The sequence below is a fragment of the Hesperophylax consimilis genome, chromosome 8 (genome assembly GCF_061612785.1).
Source record: "Hesperophylax consimilis isolate HC1 chromosome 8, BYU_Hcon_1.0, whole genome shotgun sequence".
NCBI lineage: Eukaryota > Metazoa > Arthropoda > Insecta > Trichoptera > Limnephilidae > Hesperophylax > Hesperophylax consimilis.
The window spans coordinates 18,096,697-18,118,479 of record NC_142843.1 but is presented as its reverse complement, the minus strand read 5'-3'; the positions used below and the strand labels follow the sequence as shown (position 1 = coordinate 18,118,479).

At 37.9% G+C, this 21,783-nt stretch overlaps 1 protein-coding gene across 9 annotated transcripts in view; it reads left to right on the top strand.

Annotated features, from left to right (window-relative positions):
• The window catches only part of Tlk (Tousled-like kinase), a 104,198-nt gene that overhangs the window by 73,656 nt on the left and 8,759 nt on the right, over window positions 1-21,783 (top strand). For all 9 annotated transcript variants that reach the window (XM_089634992.1, XM_089634989.1, XM_089634987.1 and 6 more), the window contains 2 exons: window positions 15,697-15,784; window positions 20,802-21,136. In XM_089634992.1, the coding sequence (XP_089491118.1) occupies window positions 15,697-15,784; window positions 20,802-21,136 (423 nt within the window). The remainder of the gene's footprint in view (window positions 1-15,696; window positions 15,785-20,801; window positions 21,137-21,783) is intronic.

Sequence of the window (21,783 nt, the reverse complement as noted above, 5' to 3'; positions counted from 1 at the left end):
TAATGTCCTCCACTCCAGGAGCTCATCTGCGATGTGGAAGGACATTTTATTTTGCAAGGTAGTATTATAATGTCCTCCACGCCAGCAGTTCATCTGTGTTGTGGAGGACATTTGGTTAATTTTAACGAGGAAGACTTGCATTAATAATTTATGTAGGTACAATTAAAATTTAAAATAGGACATGTGTGTTTAATATTATAAAAAAATAAATATATTGTAGTAATTTAAGGAACTTCCAACACAGTAAAAAATATATAAAATAAAATGCGAATTTTTTAGGAGGATTGCAACCAGTTCCATAATATGTGTATTTTGTACTGTGCAAGTGTAGATGTTTTGGATGTGAAGGAAGTGAATTGTAAAGCTTAATGGCCTGGTATCTGTAGTGACTAACTAACTAACCATCACGCCGTTTCCGCAGGGGTGAGCAGAGAGGACGGACCGCCAAACAACTTGTTCTCGGCAAACACTCCTTGCCTCATTCCCATCGTTTCATACTCATTCATACATCATCTATTATTCTGACATGGCCCGACCCAAGAATCTGGTTCACTTAATGCTACGTATACGTCCGCGAGCCGAACTGCCGAACTGAACCTCAACTTATGAGAAAGAAATTGAGCAACCGTAAATGGCGTGAAACACCGCTTGCAGTAGCTTTGTTCCTTTCCCGTAATTCGTGGTACGGTTCGCAAATGTATACGTACCCCAATGTGCTCAAATCATCATAATAATTGAATATTTTTTCTTTGTCTGCTGGAAGTTGACAAATCACCTCTCTCCTAATTAGGTAGAAGGAATAATGCTATCTTATCCTAATAATAATCAATAATTACACTTGGAATGATAAGATGGAGCATTGTCGAAATATTTTATATATTTGTATAGCACCCTTCAGGTGTTTTTTTTTCACAAAAATGGCGCTTTAAAAATCTTTCAAAATATTACATTATTATTATTAAATGTTGTCAATCTTTTGATATGATCTAAAAACGATGGATCAGCTAAAACCAATATTGTCTCTCTGCTTGCTAATAGCTATTGTAAATATTTTGTACTTTTATTTATTTAACTAATATAAATCATTTTATTCTTCACAATACGTGAATTTAATAATTTCAATAATTAATATTTTATTGACGGTAATAAAATGGGTCCAAAGGTGTCTTTTAATAAGCAGTTGGTGTTACAAACATAAGCTGTTAATCCATGCCTGGTAATATTGATTTAACATATTTATGAATAATTGAACCCCTCCATAAATAATGTAATCATTACTGTATAATGCTCTCCACAATAATATATATCTCTGTGTTAAAGTAAAATTGGCATGATTTCTAAAAAATGTTTTGAGCTACACTCAGAACAATGAGTATTTGCTGATTTATTGAAATCCTGTTAAAAACGTGATGTTAATCCATTTTATGATAAAATATTGGTCCATTCAGAATATATCGGAACACGTGTTCATGCAGCTTTTCTTTTCCTGATAAATATAATAAGGAAATACGACAATATTTATATTTTCACGAACTCGTGTTCCGCCGTCCTCATTAACACATTTGCGTTTTACTAATACTTAGTTAGGAAAGCTGTCAATAAATTCGTTAAGAGTTCTGTTTTTAACAGGAAAACGAAAAATTTGACCTGATTTTTAATAAATTAGCAATATTTTCAGTTTCAATGATAAATCAGATGTAACATAAACGGTATACACATACTTACAGTATATACATATTAAAATTATATAACATAAATATTATTTAAGGCGATGCACTACGTCGTGTAATATTTTAAATTGAGCCGCCATCAATAACAACCCTTACGTAGATGGCGATAAGGTTTAAATTCCCGCTTAACACCATCCGCCTGTTTTGATTTATGCAAGAAAAAAAACATGGCCAAAAAGTGCCTTTTATTTTATTTTGTGGATGTTCAGGCATAAATATTTAATTTTTTTCGATCATTTTATAAATAACTTAATTTTCCACATTATACAATAAAATCATAACCGAAAAGGGGTTCGTAAGGAAGAGATTTTGGTCTTTAAAGCAGTTTTCATAGGCCTTTACATTATTTTTTTCTGGGCTTATAAAAAGACTTATTTAAAAAAATACTCGATTATTTCAAAGGCCAAGATGTATTCTACTCGCAGTATTTAATTAAATCATCTGAAACATTTCTAGGCGACAAAATTTTCAAACCAAAAACGCATGATTTTGCTTTACTAGGTATGGCATCGCCTTAATTTGAAAACATGGAGCAATGACTAAAGGTCGAGTCCACATTATGTTATGAATTAATCATTTCGTTAACTTATCTATTATCTATCTATCTATATAAATAAAAAATGTAAATGTTCGTTTGTTCAAAATCCTAACTAATCCTTAGTTTTTCACCGATTGCTTTGAAATTTTGACACAACTTTGCATTCGGATAGGCGTGTCTTTTTATACATATAGCTATTGTTTCTCTATCTGCACAGACAGACTGAGCTACACCAACGTGTGGCGGGGTACAGCTAGTCTCTAAATAGTATAAAATAAAGTCGGTATCCGCTTCTGTCTGCTTGTGCGCTTAGTTCTTCTAAACTACGCAACGTATTTTGATTGGGATTTCATAATTTAGAGAGTTTCTTACTGAAGGTTTGTATAAACAATACGCGCATATTGTATTTATAGAAAGTAGAGAAAAGTCGATGTTATTTTAATCGAGTCGTAAAAACATATTTTCGGGCGGCTTATATTGCTAACGCTGGCTAAACCTTATGAGATACATCCAAATAATGTACTACAGAATTGTATATCTTAAAAAGGCCTACAGAAAATTACGCGATGGTATATGTCTATCTCCTAAAGATAACCCCCCAGCAAAGCTGGGTACACGTTAGCTAGTACTAAAATAAAGTTGCTATCCACTGGTAGCCGTGCTTTCTGGTCACTCGCTAGCTCGATTGGAAGAAATTTCTGCAGAACCACTTTCCCACCTCTGACCAAGCCTGATGGTCGGCTGGCTAACTCGGCCCGCGAGAAAGCTGAATTATTAGGCAAAATTTTCGCGGAAAACTCAACTCTTCAGGATAACGGAGAGACTCCCCCTTCCATTCCGCACTGCGGTTTTCAAATGGAGGAACCGAAGATCCGGAACAGAGAGGTTCTCCGAGTCTTGAACGAGCTGAAAGTCGACAAAGCCAGTGGGCCGGACGGAATACCTGCCTTGGTCCTCAAGAGGTGTTCTGCAGAAATGACTCCAGTGCTCGCGAAATTATTTAGGCTCTCTCTCAAATGTGGAAAGGTGCCAGATCTTTGGAAAAAGGCAATCGTCCACCCAATCCCAAAAAAGGGGGACCGCTCCGACCCTTCTAACTACCGCCCCATAGCCATCACTTCCATACTCTCGAAGATATTAGAAAGGGTGGTTAACAACAAATTGCTCACATGTCTCGAGAATAACAATATCCTAAGCGATCGACAATATGGATTTCGTCGAAACCGATCGTGTGGCGATCTACTCGGATATGTGACGCATATTTGGGGGCGGTACATGGAACGTTTTGGTGAAACTCAAACCGTTGGGTTGAATATCTCCAAAGCCTTTGACAGAGTCTGGCACCGGGCGCTTATCAGGAAGTTACCATCGTATTGGGATCCACCCAACCCTGCATAGTTGGATTGCGGACTTTCTGAGGGGAAGAACAATTCAAACCGTGGTTGACGGCTCTTCTTCCTCACCGCACCAAATCAATCCGGGGGTGCCACAAGGATCTGTGCTGTCTCCGACGCTGTTTTTATTGCACATCAACGATCTCGTTGAATGTGCACCAATTCACTGCTACGCTGATGACAGCACCGTTCACGAGGATTATCTTTTTGACAGGCCCCCTTCCACCTATGATGTCCGAACAGCTCGGGAAGTTTTGAAGCAAAAAATTGACCACCACCTCGAGATGATTCGTGCCTGGGGTAAGGCCAACTTGGTCAGTTTCAACGTCTCAAAAACCCAAGCGTGTCTGATTTCGGCAATGAGGGAGATCAATGACTGTCTGGTGCAATTTGATGGGAGCACTCTCCCCAATAAAGACTCCATTGAAATGCTTGGAGTTACTATATCAGACCAGCTCAAGTATCGGGGATCCATAGAAGCCCGAGTAAATCAGGCCTCCAAAAAGTTGGGCGTCTTGTACAGGGCTAGGAGATTCTTCAACAGTGACCAGCTGCTGACCCTGTACAAGTCTCAAGTCCGCCCAACTATTGAATTTGGGAGCCACCTTTGGGCTGGTGCCCCAAAATACTTGATAAACCTGCTTGAATCTGTGCAAAGGAGAGCGATCCGTCTGATTGACAATCCGTTGTTAACAGACCGATTGCCTTCTCTAATGCATAGACGCAATGTAGGCATGCTGTGTCTGTTCTACAGGTATTTCAATGGAGCCTGCTCCAAGGAGCTAGCAGCATTGATTCCTGATGCACCGGTGCACGTGCGCGAAACTCGACGGACACGAACTGAACACCCGTTCACGGTTGACGTTGGCTTCATGAGAACGGGCCGTTTTTACGACTCGTTTTTGTGTAAGTCGGCTCGTATGTGGAGCCTCTTCAAGGCCCGCATTAACAAATCCCTTCCTACAGCCCCTACCTTATTCCGCCTCACAACGCCGCCCAACCGGGTGGTGACATAGTTCCCCTGTCTGTACACTGCACAGGCAGGGACACTCTTGTGAGGTGTCACATAAAAAAAAATATATATATATCCTTAATAAAGTGGTTTAAAACAAAGTTATTCTTTAATTTGTGTAATAATGTCAAGCCACAAAGTGTTTGCTTCCTTCAATAATTTAATATCAGTGAGTACGACTGAAAAAGCAAAATTGTATAAAATATATTCTATTAAGTACAGAGTATTATCTATTAATATCAATTTTTACCAACAGTGCATCAAGTTAAAAGTTTTTCCTAATTACTTAAATTCAAATTTTAAAAATGGTTCTAATAAAACTTCCATCGATTCGTCTTCCATATACCAAGCCAAAATGGCATGGTTGAAAGAAGATTTAAAAAGTGCCTACAAACACCGTAATAATATTAAACTAAAAATAAAAATCCTACATAGTGAACTAGTACATGATTTACACCCAGTGGAATGGGACTTATTTGACGATAAAGTGAGAAATTATGTGTCTAGTAAAGGTTTTGAAAAACGTATAAACCTAGAAAAGAAATTAAAAACTCTTTGTGACCAAAAAAAATCTATAAATAAAACAACTGTATTAATACCACCAAAAAAATTTTACGACCGCGTAAAAAATCTTTCGTCCACACAGTTTCACCCACAGGAGATGTCTCTCTTGGCAAAGGGATTGAAATACAACCTTCACTATACCAAACGTGACTATAATGACGCCATTGAAAATGTTGCAGTAGATGTCGAAACCGCGCTACATAAGGCTCCAAGTACATTCCTATACAAAAGTGCAGAAAGGCTAAAGGAATTGATACCCACAAATCTCCCTTCTTTTAATTCGGAAACCCTCCACGCAAGAGCTGTTCGAAATAAGTTAAAGAATGATAACCTAGTGATAACAAGGGCAGATAAAGGCAATACTGTAATAATTATGCCCAGAGCAGAATATAACTGCAAAATTGAAGATTTTTTAAATAATGATGCTTTTGAAATATTGCCTTCTGACCCCACTAATAAATTCCAACAAAATGTGAAAAATGCTTTAAAAGACTGTAAAAACCCAATATTCGTGGATTCATCATATGATCAAGTTAAATTTCAGACTAAAAATCCTAAAATACCTAGACTATATGGATTCCTAAAAATTCATAAACACAATAGCCCCATTAGACCCGTTGTTTCCTGCTGTAATTCCCCTACTTTTAAATTAGCCTCATTTGTAACCAATGTATTCAATAATGCCAATGTGTTTTTCCCCAAATACACAATTAAGAACTCTATGGAACTAGTGAACGATTTGAAGGATCTAGTACTCCCAGCTAATTCTAAACTTATTTCTTTTGATGTTGTCAATTTGTTCCCTAATATACCTATAATAGAATGTAAATCTTTAATAGCTAACTTACTAAATAGTTCCAATTTACCTAATGACTTCTCTAACGATCTTACTCGCCTTTTTAACCTGTGTTTAAACCAAAATTACTTTAAATTTAATGATGTTGTTTTCCAACAACGATCTGGTCTACCAATGGGCGCTCCTACTAGCCCTGTACTAGCTGATATCTTTATGGATAATATAGAAAATAAAATATTTGCATGTAAATCCCCATTATTAAAAAATATTCTCTTGTGGAAACGTTATGTGGATGACATTTTTTGTATTTGGACGGGCACAGAGCGCCAGTTAAACACTTTCCTGACACTCCTTAATTCCTTCCACTCACAAATCCAGTTCACATTAGAGATGGGCATAAATTCCAGCTTAAACTTTCTCGATCTTTCTTTGTCTATCGTTAAAAATAGAATTAACTTCAACATTTTTAGAAAACCTACATTTACGGACACCGTAATCCATAACACCTCCAACCACCCTATCTCACATAAACATTCCTCCTTTCACAGCATGATCCACCGGCTAGTAACCATCCCATTATCTAATAATAATTTTTCTAACGAACTCCTTACAATAAAACAAATAGCTAATAACAACGGTTATCACTCTGATCTTATTGATAAAATCCTTTCAAAAAAACTTCGCCGAATCGCAACAAATAAATTTCTATATAATGCTCTACCAACTATTAATAATAATAATTTAACTACCCAATGGCGTAGAATTTTGTTCATAAGTAAATTCTCTTCCCTTTGCACATCTAAACTTCCATCAGAAATTAGGCCGGCCTTCTATACTAATAATAACTTAGCCAAATTTTTAAATAATTGTAAAGATAAAGAAGATACGTTTAGCCACTCTGGGATCTACAAACTTAATTGCAACGATTGCCCGGCAATATATATTGGTAAAACCGCGCGTAATGTAAATATTCGAGTAAAAGAACATGTCAGGTGTTTAAATAATACCGGTTTTTCAGAATTCGCCGAACACCTAATTAACACTAATCATACATTTAATAGAACGACAGGAGTTCAAATACTACATAAAAATAAAATAGGAATACGTCTCAATAATCTAGAATCATTGGAAATCTCAAAAGCAAGTAAAAATAAAAATAATTACCCAATTTTAAACAAACAGATAGAACTCACTAAAAGCCCTATTTTAAAGATGTTTCCTTTCTCCCTGGGTAATTCCCACCCCTCCCCGACCCCACTACCTACTCCGCTGCCCTGATGCTCTCTCCCTCACATTTATATACTTTCTCTTTCTTTATTGTTTACCTAATAATCTTCCTCTGTATTATATTTTAGTTTATATTTGTACTGTCCTGATGAAGGTTGAGTTCAACCGAAACCGGTCGACGTCTATAAATGTAATAAAGTGGTTTAAAACAAAGTTATTCTTTAATTTGTGTAATATATATATCCGTCTGTTTGTGCGCTTAGTTCTTTTAAACTACGCGACCATAGACATATGAATATTTGTAGACCTGCCCTAAGTGATTAAAAGCGTATTATTCCCCACTCCCTATACTGGTTCCATTGGAGCCGGCTGGGCTCGCGTATGGCTTCCCGTGAATCTTGAGAATGTGACGTCATCATTCTTGTTCGAACTAGCGTCGAGCTATGGTCGAGGCATTTTATGAAATAACACGGCAAAATAGTGGTTTGTGCTATGAAAACTGGTAAAAATAGATGCGAAAAAAGAGAATAAACCCAATTGTCGTATTACATTCCATATATAAGCATTATTTTATTTTATTTTAAGCATATTCACATCGTATAATATGAATCAGTTGTTACTATCACATCGAGAAACGTCTGGACGCGAAACACAAAGCTGGTTGGTTGCTGGGAAGTAAATTATGAACATTTATAAAAGTGTCTTAACTAAATACTCTGAAACTAACTACGACTCTGAATACAGAAGCTGCCTTACTTTGCCGAATTTGGACTTCGCAAATTTGTTCATAACGTGGCGAGTAATTTGCGCTCCCATGTAAAAATGTCTATTCATTCAAAAGCAGATTTTACTTTTAAGAACTAAATGGTGATATTATAATGCGAGATGCCTATATACTGTCAGATTGATTTATTGACGAATCACAGTCAGCTTTACCCCCTTCGTTCTTCAACAGTTGATTTTACCCCTCACCTTTAATTTCTAGTCTATATATTCATATGTCTGTGTACGCGACGGATTTTGATGGGGTTTTCACTACCATCTAGAGAATTTCTTCCGGAAGGATTATATACAATACAGGGTGTATCGGCACGTACCCGACAAACTTTAACCAGCTATTCCTTAGCACATTTGGAGTAAAAAATGTTGTGGGCACTTTATTTATAAAAAATTTATTATTCAAAAATTATTTAAATTATTTCAAAAAATTAATTTATATATTTTCACCACATGTCACCAATGTTTTATCCTTTGTCAAAGTTTGAAAACCCGTCTGGCAATATTTTGTTCGTGTTTCGTTGAATAATGTACGTACGTACCTACGTTGGCGCGCTTTTATAATCACAACGAAATGGCACAGCACCATTCGTCTCATTTTTAACTATTATTATTTAGTGTGTACGAAAGAGCGAGGACACTTTTTGACGCACTTGCTAATAACAGCTGTTGAACGCGAGAAACAAGGCAAATGACAGTGACGGAGTGTGGATTTTTTTATTTATTTTTTGTTTTTAATGGAAAAAAAATGTTACCGGACAGCAAAGCGCCCATAAAAATTTTTACTCCAAATGTGCTGAGGAATAGCTGGTTAAGGTTTGTCGGGTACTTGCCGATACACCATGTATACATGCATATTATAAATATTTAAAGAAAGTAGAGAAAAGCAGAGGCGGCTCGTGACAGAATTTGCCAGCAGTGCATTTCACAAATAATGGTAACATGTAAAATAGGAAAATAAAGTGATTTAAAGGGAACTACATACCCAGTACAAATACTTCATTTGTAGAGAAAATCCATTCGTCGCTCTTTCATTTGAGAAAATTCTTCAATTAGGTACAAGATTATTAAAGTCTGGTATAGACGAGATCATCATTGAGACGATCTTGGGACATAGTATTCCTCAGAAATGTTTTTACACGTTTCAACGTAGAAAAACACCTTTCGCACTCGACAGTTTTGTCATCGGAATAGTACAAATTATTTTTAACAGTTTCACTATTAAAACACTCCACCAAGTTACACTTGTGAAATAATTGTAAAATTGATATTGCTCCGTCAGCATTCGCAAAATCATCTCTAGTTTGTTGGGAGTAAATGAACTTTGGTTACTTTTGATAAAATCAATGTTAACCGAAATGTTTTCATCAGCACTCATTTTTAAAAAGCTTTTTGCAGAGCAAAACTCGCAAAAACCGTTAAAACGCCGCGTCAATCGCCAAAACTGAATACTGTCAAGTTTGCAGATATGTAGATCGCGCCGGTAACGCTAGAATATTATAACATTGTTAATTAGTTCGAAATCTGTCAATCCTAACTAATGCATTCCAAACGTTTTACGCATGTTTAAGGTATTTGATAAAGATCAGGATATTTCGGCGCATGCGCCGATAATGCACCGACCACCTTCTATCTCCACTGCTCTAACACATCAACAGCCGTTATGGGTCTCTACCTGTCTCGCTCATTTCACGGTTCCGGCCTCTAGAGATAGTGCCTATAGAAGGTACATGGCATGCCTCGGCAAAGCGAAATATGCACGGGTTGATACCTATATTACATTGTTTTTCGCATGCGCGGGAGTCTAGTACAAACTTTGATTGGTAAGAATATTATAATGATCTGGCGGGAATTCTTCGTAAGTGGATATACGATTTTACATTTCTGACGTATATCGATGTTTGGCAGTGCAGTGCACAAATGCACTAAGGCAGGGACCGCCTCTGGAGAAAAGGCGAGCAACACCGGGTGCACGTCAGCTAGGTTTGACTAAACCCCTGTTCCGTTCGCACCCCCAAATAAAATATATGTATAAATATAAATGGCTTAAAATCTTTCACTTTTTGTCGCAGACTTCTGTTTTTAATTCAATAAAGATTCCAAGGTCTGCAATCAAATTTCCGAAGCTGTCTCGTTACACAAAACGCACTGCAAATGCATTGTGCCCAGACCTGTTTGTAATGAATAGCGCGTCGTAAGTTCGCCGCTTCGTGATCGCATTAGTTATCGGGAATGGTCCCCGGCCGATGTTTAGGGTAGGCCAATTATTTTATACCTGGCCGGGCAGACTGCAAAGCAATGTGCAATGTGCACTGGATGAAAGCAACCAGCAGCCTCCGCCACTTGTAATAAAGCCCACAATGGCGGAGGACGCATCCGACCGCGAAGTATGCTCATTCCGTGCCCTAGGAAACTGGTTGACAGGCGCGTTTCGCCGTTTGCTGAATGTTTTGTAAATCCGATCGCCCGTATGTATAATGAAGGTGAGTTGCCCACCTACACATCTACATCCCACCTATACCTGGCCGGGACTCTTTCCTAAGTGTCATAACAATATATGATCGCTGGTTGGTGTGTAAATTTATCACTTGGTGTTTTCTAACTTTTACTTTGAAATCGTACTAGGTACTCCGAACTTTCAGTTACGTTATTATTGTTATTGTTTGTGAGGTTGTTTTTGTTCGCTTTCGCGTATTTACTCGAAATGCCGCGTCGTTCATAGGTCATGGGTTAGTAGAGAGCCTCCGATACATTCTCTTTTCAAGAACGTTCAATAGTGATGTTGTTTTTTTCAAGCTAATAAACATAAATATTTTGTCAATAACACAAAAAAATTCTTGTCAATATTTGTTAATCTGTATAACATTTAGAAATTTACCTAGATATCTTTCGTCTTTTCTAAAATAACCGTGTGGTGTATAAATGTTGTATTTATTTATAATTTTTTTTTTTAAATTTATTATTCGTCTGGGCTTTCCACATAATAAATAATACGCTCGGATTGAAGTAAGGAAGCGCAGGGAACAGGGAACAGGGAATGCTTGCTGGCTGTTCCGATACCGAGTACCGAGCGCGAGCAAGCTACAAGGCACAAGGCACAAAGCAGTGGAACGTGAAGTAGTGAAGTAGCGGGGTCCTGCGAGGCGAATAGGAAATTGCGAAGCAGGCCTTAGCCACTCGGCGGGCGGGGTGTCGGCACTGTCGGCTGCCAACCAGAGAATAATCAATATGGAGTACCAGTACCCTTTCGTTCAATTCCCCGGACAGCCTCTTCTTTTCCACGCGTCGCATATCCAACACACCAACTATCTAGTATACATATATAACACGTAACATTTACCTTCGCCAGTCTACTATAATAAATATATGTATATCGCGCACACAGTAACACCCAACTAACGGCTCATTTACTATTTATGGTAATCTGAATACCTACCTACTTACACATTCCAACGCCCAATTCGTATTGATTTTCTTCTCGCTCGGACTTGAATCGATCAACGTGATCGTTTGAAAATCTTTCGTAGCCGATTTATTCTAATTGATATGCCACGTGCCTCTCGATCGACTTTCTATTTGCCATCGTTTACCTAGTCATTTTATTTTCCAGTTGTTTATGATCTAAATTTCACGCAATGTGATTCAGCTTGCGATTCGGTCTAGTCTATCGAATAATATAGAATTTAGTTTAGTGAACGTTCGGGCCGAGTTCGCAATCGGCTCAGCAGTTCGGCATTAGCAGCTTGAATTGTTTTATGTTAATGTACCTATAATGAGCCGAGCACGGAGCACGCGATGGATGCATTCGGTCTGGCGTTTGGCAGGATATTGTCGGCTGGGCGGGACAGTCCGTCAATCCATCGGCATATCTCGGCGGGCCGCCATTTTGTGCAGCAGTTAGCTTGCTCTATTGGAGTGAATGTAGAGCAGAAAACCTAGAACGAGTGCCTGTCCACAGCGGTGGAGATTGGAGATGGTCGAGTGCAGGCGTAGGCACAGGCAGTAGAGGTACAGGCACAACAGACACAGGCAGTGGCGGTGTCGCATCCAACAACCGCCACATTATGCGCCGTTTCCCCGCGCACCATTTTCACTTGTCGCAATTTTTCAGCGCGATTGCTAAGCCGCTGAGAGGAACTGTGTCCATGTCCGCGGCAGTGTTGCCTTTCTTCGCCAGACCGGTACCCATTACCCAGTAGGAACTCACTCTAATCAAACGTTAGCGTGTGGGAATTTGTATGCCTTGTTTTTTTTTTTACTTCGTTACGTTTCATTTGATCAATAGGAAATCCATCCATCCACCTAACTGCCTCATTTCTCTAGCTCATGTCATGGCTCGCTTCTTGAAGAGTTTTTACGTATCCTTATACATTACAATTGTAATGTAGAATCTAATGATCTAGTCTTTTGTTATGTGTCAAACGACATTAGTACCTGGTATATCCATGGTGTTTTGGATTATCCCATGGAACAGTTATAATCTTTTTGATAAATAATCTATACATCATATATAAAAATCTCCTGTCACTTTGTTCGTACACGCTAATATCCGAAACCGCCCATCCGATTTCAATTAAATTTTGTGATTGTATGTGTTTGGTTCCAGCTTGAAACATCGGATAGTTTTGGACCCGATAGGTGGCTCTGTTGTCGAGATCTAAATTATTATTTATTTTTTCAACGATTTATCATTTTTTTGTTCAGCTTTCACATCCAAAAACACATACAACCACAATATTTTAATTACTCTACACCCCCTCTCAATTTTTTTTTAATACGATTTTAGGGTTTGTTTATAGGAAAAAAGGGTCGTAATTCATTTTTAAGTTGTGTAAGCTTTATGTATTCATATTGGCAAGACGGATTGACAAAAAGTATTGTTGAAAATGTTATTTTATATTTAAAATATAAAATCGCACTACATTGAATTAGAAATCATTACTATAATTTAAAATAACAATATTGTTTACACTTAAGAATCAATCGTTATCTACCTCATTTATAACATTTTTTTTAAAAAGTCAATTAAGAATTTTCATTTTATTTATTACCCTTGAATTTGAGTTTAATAAAACATGAAATTTCTACGTATCGTATTCGTACGGCAATCTGTCAAACTGTAAAAGACATACTTCAAGGCAGTTTAAATAGTATAGAACGGAACCGGTCACATTTTATTTTCCCCTTATTTTCTATCGTACAGAACAATCACAATCTGCTGAAATGATCGATATCAAATGGAACGTCAAAACAATATCTACGTTGGATGTGACTTGCGCATGTATTCTATGTAGAAAGGTCAGTGGCTGAGTTGACATCGCGTCTGGGTCTCACCCAAGCGTGTTTAATTACTCGGCTGGTTAAGCCCTCCATCACGACACAAGCAACAATTTCCGCTTACTGTGAGGAGATTTTCAAATGATTGTCAGGTTATTCGTAACACAGGAATATTTGACTGAACCACAACAAAGCATGGCGGCGTAAAGCTAATTTTGTAATAAAGGAATTTGACGATATTTGGATATAGTGATTATTGTCTACAATAATATTAATTATCATATTTTTATTTTATTATCTCCGTTACGATATTTTTTATAACGGATAATTGAAAGAGTCAAATTTAAATTCTCCGTTATAAAAAAGCAATTAATAATTGCGCCAGGAAATTAATAATATTGGTTTTAATATCTTTTACTTTTCGATTTACTCTTCTATAGACACGGGAAGACTATACTGTGACACTTTCCTTGCTCGGTGTTATAACAGGGAGGCCGCAAACCGGGAAAACCAATAAAAACCTGGAATGATATCAGGAATGATACCAGGAATGATATTTTATTGGTATAATTTCCTAGAAATAAACTGGTAGCCCTAGTCATTCTCCTCTTGAATTTAATTCCACATTTCGTTTTGTACTAATTTTTCCCGGAAGGTAGTAAGAAGTAATCCAAATAAAATTCTATGAAAAATGAAGTTCAATCGTGTGGGCGAAGTAGAATGTTCCGTGTATTCGCGGTCAGAGCTGCTCTGGATAAGTTTGATATTGTTATGTAATTTTGGGATCTGACCATCCTGTAAAATGTCCTAGGATTTAGTCCTGTAACGTAACGCGTTCCAAGTAGCGTTAGTGATTGGTGACTAGGGAGCGAGCGAAGTAGGTGTGGGTGTAGGGAGAGGCCTGTCGCTAACGCCTGCCACCTGTGCCTTGCTGTGCTGTGTCAGTCCTCCTGTGGCCTGTGGTACTGGTGTCTGTAGACTACGGCGAGTACACAAGTACCAAGTACAAGTACAAGTACTACAGCCTCTCGGGCTGTTGACCCGCTGTGAACCCCGTGTGAGACTGAGCTTGAGCCCGTTATGCCTCTCGACTCACCCATTCTACTTTAGCTCCGATTTCCTCGGTCAATGTTTGCGACTGCCAAAGCCTTCCTAAGCTAAATATCACGTCGATTTTAATGTTAGTTCTTATGTTCTATCGGAGCTGCCCACGTAAAGGCATTTATTATTTTTTCCTTCCCTATATGAATGCTTTTAAAATGCTGCCAGTGAATATTTTTGTCGATGCACTCACGTAATGATAATAAAAATTATCCAGGGTTATGCATGTTTATGTCCAAATATTCGCAAAATGATCGTCACAATAAAATATTATTAACATATGATTTGTCAAGGACAGGTTTTGATTACGTCGAACATTTAATTTTCGCTTAAAAAATAAGTGATTTATAAAATATTACGTATATAATTATTGTTTGAAATGAAGTGTATAAGTCGATCGACAGTGAACAGAGAACAAACGCCGCAGAGCATCGGAATGTGCCGATTCTGTTTCCATTGTAATACAGTCGTGATCATTGACCCCCGTCCGAGAGAGAATCACAGCTCGGCGGAGCTCCTCTGCTAACAATGCCGCGACGCTCTCAAATAGTTACCACTGGACGATTTAATTTATCGCGTAATGTGCCCCCTGCCCCTCTCCTTCTCCTTTCCATACTCCTCGCGGTCCTCGGCTGGTGATCATCCACCAATATACTGGCCGGTGTCGGTGTGCTGGAGCTATGCTATACTATACTATGCAGTCACTACCACCACTACCTCTGGCCGCGACTTCTCGTGTGAACCCCGCATCCGCATCACGCCTATTGCAATGTACCAATCCAGAGGTGAAACTTAACTCCGCCATTTTCAGTGCGGACTCGAGAAGTATCCTCGACTGCCGAGTGCCGAGTGGCGGGTGCCGAATGCCTTCCTCCCCGCGACGCGACCTTGAACGGAGCGTCCGCGCAGGCAGCGACGGCCGAAAGGCCCGCTTTTTGCAAATACGCCGGCGTGCTGCGGTGACGGGACAGGGGCAGGTTCAGGCGCAATGGCTCAATTCATAAAATTATCGTTTACGGCTTATCTCCTCCGGCTCGCCCGGGCTCCGCGATAGCCTGACAGTCCGGCTATACATGGCGCAGCTAAAATCGGCACAATTTTACGGTGGCAACCTCGTGAATCACCGTAAACTGTCGATAACATTCGTACTTCAGTCGGCTTTGGTACGTTCGCGATTCCATTGTTTTATCCCCCTTGCTAAAATTAGCAAAGCCTCTTACCTATTCCGTGCATGTTTTGATTTGCGAAAACGTAATAATAATATTTTTTGTTTATTTCAGATGGCAGCTGGAGCCTTGCAGATGGCACCCCAGGCGACAGTCAACGCAGCTCAGCCGATTCATAGCCAAGACTCTAATATGAGCACCGGTAAGACATTTATTTAGCGTTTACTAATAATAATAATAAATAATCCAGTTATTGCGAGTTAGTTGGTTGGCGGTCCCTGCCCTGTTACCGGTCGCCACCGCGCCGGTGGCGCCATCTTGTTTCTTTGTCCGGCCGCAGCGCGCTGCCTACTAGCTACTACCACCACTACCAACTGTCAGACTCGTGGGGATGGAAAGTATGGCGCGCGTGTCAAAACAACAACTGTCATCATTTTTTTACATTATACTATTATCTGTGTTACATTTGCGATTTGTTCGCGTCCCATGGGTGGGTTTGTTTCGTAATTCTATTATTGTTTTAAAATATCCAAACGCTAAGGATATTTTTATTCAATTTGCTACATCCTAACTCAACACTCAAAAATGAGCTTTATAAACAGTGGTCACAGAGTTGAGGAAGATTATACTTCACATTGTAGCTTGTACTTATCGAACATAGGGCCGGTATTTCAGTTGATTTTTATGCTCTGCTTAGAAGTGATATTTACATTAGTCGAGTGTGTTCTCTGACAACGCAATCTGACTCATAACAATCCTCAGTAGGTATACTGAAATGCCGACCCATAGTCAGGGTTATTTTCTTTAAATATTGAACATATAAGCTTAATAGGAACATTTAGGAAGATTATCTTATAGTTGGGTGATGACAAGTGATGGGCATGACTCGTGCTTATTAAGAGCCGTTATGCGGAAAGCGAGGCGCAAATAGCAACTGAAAACCTGCAACTGGTTAATAAACTTTGAAATCATTTTATAACAAAAGATCACAACGTAGAACGAGCTCTACAGTTTCAATGTGATTTGACCTCTTGTACCGTTCGTTACTAAGAGTCATACAAAGAACTCGCAAAAAACAGTCACAACAATCGATAACGGAATTTTTGTTTAAATCCAGTAAACCCGAAAATTTTAAAAGAAATAATCCACAGGCTCAGGATATTTCGAGTGATGAAAACGATGTTGTATCAAATGTGTGAACACGTTTGTCTATTATCTTATAGTGATAGTGAATAATCTTACGATTACGATTTTTATAAAGTAATTTCTTAAATAAAATGAAGAAAAAGATAGAACAAAAATTAATTTTATATCATTAAAGAATAAGATAATACTAATAAATCTAAAGGAAACATGAAACAGAACAAAACACTTTAATTAATGACAAGACAAAATGTTAAGGGAGAACTGGCAGACAAGCAGCGCTGTGGCAGCTTTGCTGGACTACCTCTATTTTTAACTTAAAGTGTATTATTAAGTTTTCAAAAATTAAAATAATTATTTTATTTTTAACAAGGAAACCTATCCACCATTATTTTTTTATTTTGGTATACTTTTTTTACACGGTATTACATGGTATGTATCCACCGAATAAAAACGGAGTCCAGTGTACTCAAATGTTGTTGATGTAATACGTTTTTTTTCTTCTAGTATAGCTGATTTTGTTTAAATCTGGATGTGCAAATGAGTGTTAGGCCAATGGTTGAAGGTGTCAAATTGTATTGCTACTTTTATGTTACTGCCTATTAAATTAAATTTTTTCTTGTACAATAATTTTAAATATGTTTGTGTCAGTCATACTTATGTATTGCGCTGTTTATGAGTATATTATATAAATTATGTAAATGTATGTATAACGAGCATAAATGAGTAAATAACAAAAGAGAAATATGACAATGTATTTAAAAATTTTGAATTTAAAGGATTACATTTACATAACATTTTATGCAATCGAGATTTTTCTGCCTTATTTTACGATGCATTAGCAAAGTTAATAGTGTAGTAATAAAACTAATAATTACAAGACTATTAAACTGACAGCCATCGAAATAATGTGAATGTGGTCGACAGGTACAGCCTACAACACAATATAAAATGTTTAAACGCCATGTTTTTGCTGTGTGTAAGGGGAATTGATGATTGTGCTAATCAGAATATTCAATATTCTGCATTCATAAAGCAAGCTAGGGTTAGGCATATTTGTACTTGTCTTCAGCTCGACTAAATCCTGATTGTGCTAATCAGAATATTCAACATTCTCCATTCATAAAGCAAGCTAGGGTTAGGCATATTTGTACTTGTCTTCAGCTCGACTAAATCCTGATTGTGCTAATCAGAATATTCAACATTCTCCATTCATAAAGCAAGCTAGGGTTAGGCATATTTGTACTTGTCTTCAGCTCGACTAAATCCTGATTGTGCTAATCAGAATATTCAACATTCTGCATTCATAAAGCAAGCTAGGGTTAGGCATATTTGTACTTGTCTTCAGCTCGACTAAATCCTGATTGTGCTAATCAGAATATTCAACATTCTCCATTCATAAAGCAAGCTAGGGTTAGGCATATTTGTACCAGTGGCGGCCGGTGGTCAAAATATATGGGGGTTCACCGGATTACAACATTAAGTCATAAAATAAATTAAATAAAGGTACGTACCTATTTATAAAGAAGTTCTATTCTCTGCTCCTTTTGTTTAGCGAAGACCTCTATCAATGCTTAACACTGATAGTGCGTTCAGTCTGTCCTGGCTCAACGTGTTTAAAAAAGATTTTATTCTTTTTAACGTTGAGAAACATCTTTAGCTTTCAACTGAGGTCATTCCAAAGGTCATGAATGGTGCACAAAAGTTTTAGTAATTTCACAGTCTCGGGAAAGTCTTCTAATAAACAAGTACTATAAAAAATTTGTAAAATTGATAAAGCGCCGTTAGCTTTTGAAAAATCGTCGCGGGCGTAAATTGCACAGAGTTCACTTTTACTGAACTTTATTTAGGAAGTCATACGTTTTAAACGTCACATTGAAATCATGTTCTGGGAAATTTGACCTGTATCGATTTTTATTAAATAGCTCATTATGGTGTTTAACTTAGGCACGGTAGCCTGAATTCAATTGCATTCTGATGTCAACTTTTCCTAAAACCTTTAAGCTCAAAACTTTTTGTAAATGTAAATGACAAGAATTATGTTTTTAGATTTTTTAAGAAAGGTGAGTTACATCAGTAACACCGCTGATTGTCCAAACTGAATCGACATCGTAAATTAAACACGTAAAACAAAATAAACTATTCAATTGATCACATGCACAGAGCTACGTAGCTTTGTTATACATTGTTTTGTCAAATGATCGAGTAAACTTCTTCGATCCAGATTTTCACTCTTGTTTTATTATCAGTTCAGATTTTAGGTGGACCGGCATTTTTTATTGTCACTTTGTTTTCAAAACTCGACCTATTGTTCTTAATGTATTTCACATTCTTAATTTATACTTTGAACAAACACAAAAGTAATCATAAATTAGTATAACCTGCAATTGATATACCTTATTAATAATTGATATACAAGATCGATATAACCTGCAATTAAACTTAAAAACTTTCACAGAGTAAGAATTTTTTTTAATTCAACAGACCGTGCCCGGCAACGGCGAGTACTGACTAAACTGATAATAAGTAATCTGACCATCACTCATCTCTTAATGACAAATTTTATCTTAAATGCTTGTATCGAAGAAGCGAAACATTCGCTGAAAATAGCAGATGGTAAATTGAAACCACGATATCGACAATAACATTAAACATACGCGTTTTAGTTTAACTTTCTACTGAATAAACCGTTCCTTCTGATGTGGTGGTAAAACCCCGAACGCCGTCCAAGATATGGTATTATTTGCAAAGAATAGTATGAACTGGTATATACCCACGCTTTCGACTGTTCCACAGAATATGCGACAAAGCAGTTAAATTTTGGATCGCAAGCGAAAACGAACTGCTACGAACATAGGAACAAGTCAAAGTCGGTCTGCAAGTTAAGCGCGCTTAATAAGTAGGTACCTTTTGAATGAGATATTATAACCGAACCGAGTTTCGTATTGTGATTAGTCATGTCGGAAATCTTGTTGGTTGTTCGGCGCTCGGGAGCACATATTAGCTGGCCGCCACTGATTTGTACTTGTCTTCAGCTCGACTAAATCCTGATTGTGCTAATCAGAATATTCAATATTCTGCATTCATAAAGCAAGCTAGGGTTAGGCATATTTGTACTTGTCTTCAGCTCGACTAAATCCTGATTGTGCTAATCAGAATATTCAATATTCTGCATTCATAAAGCAAGCTAGGGTTAGGCATATTTGTACTTGTCTTCAGCTCGACTAAATCTTGATTGTGCTAATCAGAATATTCAATATTCTGCATTCATAAAGCAAGCTAGGGTTAGGCATATTTGAATGATTTTATTATTTCTAATTTTGAAACCTTTAATTCATGGTGGAATTCCATTTTAATGTGACTTTTTATGGATTGAAACACCTTTACAACTTTCTTACATTTTTTTATGTAAAAAAAGTTATACATAATTCATTGATTTAACTTTGCTCGAATTATCAGTTGAGAATAAATTTCTTTCAATGATTTTGTTTTATCTCCGAATTTTCTCACAAACCCTTTTATTAAATAAAACTCCGGCCCAACAAAACACTTGGAACTTAAATGTGATAGATTGATAATGGGGTCTGATATCTTATTTAGCAGGCGGTTGGAATGATGTGGACCCCGACCCTTATTTATTATCGGTCTCGGTCTCTACAATATAGACTGCTAAATGCCATTTATGGGTAACCTAATAGGCTAATATCTAGTGCCACCTATGAGAGAGCTCTTACACCAATATCAAGGATATTGCAGATTTGACTTTGCATGAATTATTTAATAATACTATGTGAATGGTTTGGACATGTAAAGTGAACGAACGGAGAAAGTCGTAAAAGGTGAATTGAATAGTAGAAGATGTCAAGGACGCTGAGGAAAACATGACACAATCAACTGAATTAAATACTTGAGCTGTGTCTGTCAGAATAACAAGAGTATGTATGAATGTGAATATAAAAAAGTGTGTGTGCCAAGAAAGAGTTGAGTGAAGTCTATTCTATCTGCCTACCCCTGCGGAGAAATGATGTGATGGTTAGCTAGTTATGTTACTAAGTTTTGTCTTTGTATAATTCCAGGTTCCTCCCACAGTGACAAGGAAGTGGATTCTCTGACACCTGAGAAAGGGGTGCTGCGGTCAGGCAGTGTGGGCGCCAGCGGGGCCCCTGGGGCGCCCCTTACGGGCGGCGCGCCAACTATGGTGGGGCTGCCCCCAGATAGGAAGCGCAAGCGGAAAGGGGAAGAGAGTGGTGGCGGCACACCCGGGGGGCCCACCAAGCCGAGGGTCAACACCTCCGGCGCCGCGGCCGACGGCGGCAAGATCCGCGACTACTTTAACAAGCACCCTTCCAGCAGCCCCGTGCGGCACGGGGGTGCCAAGAGCCCCTCGCCGCAGCAAGGAAATTACCCAATGGTGAGACTAATGTCTTCCATACCTATTGTACTATCTATTCCCTATTGCACTATTTGTTTAGCTTCAAAAGATTTTAATCAATGAACCTGTACAGGGTGTACATACATATATTTTTACACATAGGATTTTAACCAGCGATTCCTGAGCTTACTTAGAGTAACAAATTTAGATGACATTTTGCTTGATGTTCCAGCTTCACTGTAATAGAGAAGAGAGACCGCCTATCAAGTGATCCTGTCATGAGGTGTGGCAGTTAGGGAATGCAAATCTCGCGAGATTGGGGCTCAAGCGAGATCCCGCGAGTTTATGAATCTAGTACCGCGAGATCTCGGCAATTTCGAGATCTCGCGAGATTGGCAGTCTTGTGTGTTTATTTTTGCAAATAATCACAATATTTGAATAAATTAGGAAAAAAATAATAAAAACTATAAGTATTATAAGATAAACATTTATTTTCACGAATAGACTATTAGAAATTACACATCAATTAACAGAATATACCAATCAAATGAAAAATTTGTTCAGTTCAAATCACAAGCCATTATTACGAATTATTTTGAAAATAGCTCCTTAAGAAGCACAAAATGTCCAAAGAATCGTCTGCTAAACGGCTTCTTATTTTGTTGGCCAGATAACCAGCCGCTGAG